Here is a 2,583-nt window from a genome sequence, read left to right as displayed (position 1 = left end):
CTGACTGCAACTTTATTTAGTTGATATCTTAATCGAACCGATTTCTATGGTTTTCCTTAAGCTCCTCGTGAAATAAAAAGTCAATGTTTGTGGAATAAGACTCGTGTGATTTTTTAACACAAAAGCAGAAACTAGTCTCTTTCCTCCTTCATGTAATTTTTTAACACAAAAGCAGAAAGTTTAGGCAAATATGTGAGGATTTACCATGCCAGCATGTGAATACCGCCCCACAAGCTGTACTGGCGCTTACCTCTACTTTATTTGATGACATCCAATCGTTTTGCTAAAAGCAACAACTTTTTATTAACGGCAACCAACTTTTTTATTGCATGGTTATATATATAGATACCAAAAGGGGGGGTGAGTTTTTCTTCTTCTTTTTTTCCTATCAAGATTCATTTTGGCTATCATTCTACGGTTGGATAGAAAAAGTGAAAAACAACGTAGTTAAGTAGATAGCAAACTGGATATAGAATGTGTAGTTTATTTTTTAATGTTTCCTATTTTTGTAAGTATATGTCTTGTACATTTATACTCTTATCTTTCCTGCACATTATCTTATTTATTAAGACAATTGAGAAAGGAAAAATATATGACAATAAAGGGTATATTTTCAGCTAAAGACAGAAATGGTGCACGTGAACCTTGCAGAATTTCAATACCATACCATATATTCTAGCAGCCTCAACTACCAAGCGTGGAAGTTCACTTGAAAGTAAAATATGTGCGAGAGAAAAAATGGCACACATCTATCACATTGATATACATGCAATAATTACTTGATTGCATTTGTCATTAAATGATTTAGATCTTTCTCGAAAAAATCTAGCAAGTTCACGGACACTGAAACTGACATTTGCGTTTCTAAGATCCACACATGTTTACAATGTCAGATTCTCGGAAACAAGAAGAGCTACTATAAATAGGACTGTTCCTTCTAACTTGTTGAACAATTGTGGTACATGTGTATGTATATCAGTATCAATTCTTCTTAAACTCCATTTAGAAGAATCGATCGATCGAGTTCAAATATCTTTCTTAGATCATTCAGCAAATTACACCAGTAATTATAACTAGCAATATGGCACCACCCCATGGAAAGTCTTTGCCTAGCTCATTCTCTAAGTGCAACAACAACAACAGCGTTAGCATGTCGAAACCTCCAAGGCTCTCATCTGATCATCACATTCAAAGAACAATCTCAGACATGTCGTTTGAGCTAACCAAGGAAGGGATTGATTTGACGCTTCCACCAATAACTGAGGTTGTGGATGCCAAGTGTGAGTGCTGTGGGATGAGTGAGGAGTGCACGCCCGAATACATAGAGCGTGTGCGTGACAAGTTCTTGGGGAAGTGGGTGTGTGGGTTGTGTGCTGAGGCAGTGAAGGAAGAGTTGGAGAAAAATGGTGGGAAGAAGGAAGAGGCATTGAGTTCACACATGAGTGCATGTGTTAGGTTCAACAAATATGGAAGGGCTTTCCCAGTTCTGTTCCAAGCTGAGGCCATGAAAGAGATGCTCAAAAAGAACAAAATGGAAGGGAGAAGGGCCAAGTCCTTCAACCCAAGGGACAAAGGAGGATACTACAAAGGAGGGATTGCAAGGAGTTCAAGCTGCATTCCAGCAATTACAAGAGAGATGAATGGTCTCACATTCGCCAATTAAGTTCTTATTACTATAACCTATTAATTAATTAATTCCTATGTGAAGGGGACATGGTTTTGTATCTTTAATTAATTATTTACCTGTTCCCATAATTACTTTTTTTACTACTGACTAGTGACTGCTCCAAGTTTTAGGGGATGAACATGGCCCTATGTTCATGGAAAGAATTGAGACCCAAGTTACCTTCTCATGAGTCCAAGGTTTTTTGGGGGTCTCTCACCACATTCTTGTTTTTGGAAGTTGTTGGTCCATCTGACTCGACTTCTTGTCTAAGTTTTTTTTTTTTTTTTTCTATTGGGAGGGTTATGGTTTGTTTTTGGTCAGTGGCTTTTCTTGTTTGAGTTATTCAATGTAATAATGTATTCTAGTATTTTCAATCTCATTCTGGAATAAAATTTACTTGATGCATTAATTTATAAGTAGCTTGTTTGATTCTGTGCCGTGTTAGATGTTAAGTGTGTTTAAACAGAAGTTACATTTTGTAACTTTTGCGTGATTTTATGTTTTCGAGGTGTGTCCAAACACGCGCTATAGCTTTGCCTCCCGTTTCAGAAACCTGGCCAAGAGAAATTCTGTGGCTTGGAAAGTAAGCGAGACATTTTGTTAAAAAGAAAAAGAATAACTCACCAGTTTGTCTAAAAACTTGAAGAACGATTCAGATATAAAAGGAATAAATACATAATATGTATTTTAAACTAAAATCATTTACACACATAATATATACACTAAATTTAATTTATACTAAAATTGTAATATACACTACTTAAATAAATATGTATGTTATTATTCTTTTATTTCGCTGTAGCACAATTACATTTGGGTATTTTGTATTTGATGTTTACGAAATACAGAATTGGGTATCCAGGCAATTATTGATAGGAAACATAAACGAAGAACGATATCGGTCATGATTTGTTTGT

The 2,583-nt window shown here is 35.6% G+C and overlaps 1 protein-coding gene across 1 annotated transcript; it reads left to right on the top strand.

Moving 5' to 3' along the window:
• The first annotated feature begins 965 nt into the window (after positions 1–965).
• On the top strand, positions 966–2,082 carry LOC114375483. Its single transcript, XM_028333269.1, has one exon. It carries the CDS (start codon positions 1,082–1,084, stop codon positions 1,661–1,663), a length of 582 nt encoding a protein of 193 aa, XP_028189070.1. The 5' UTR covers positions 966–1,081; the 3' UTR covers positions 1,664–2,082.
• Positions 2,083–2,583: the final 501 nt, after the last annotated feature.

This window comes from Glycine soja, chromosome 11 (genome assembly GCF_004193775.1).
Source record: "Glycine soja cultivar W05 chromosome 11, ASM419377v2, whole genome shotgun sequence".
Taxonomy (NCBI): Eukaryota; Viridiplantae; Streptophyta; class Magnoliopsida; order Fabales; family Fabaceae; genus Glycine; species Glycine soja.
Note: the sequence above shows the minus strand (reverse complement) of the source record. Positions and strands in the feature narration are given on the sequence as shown.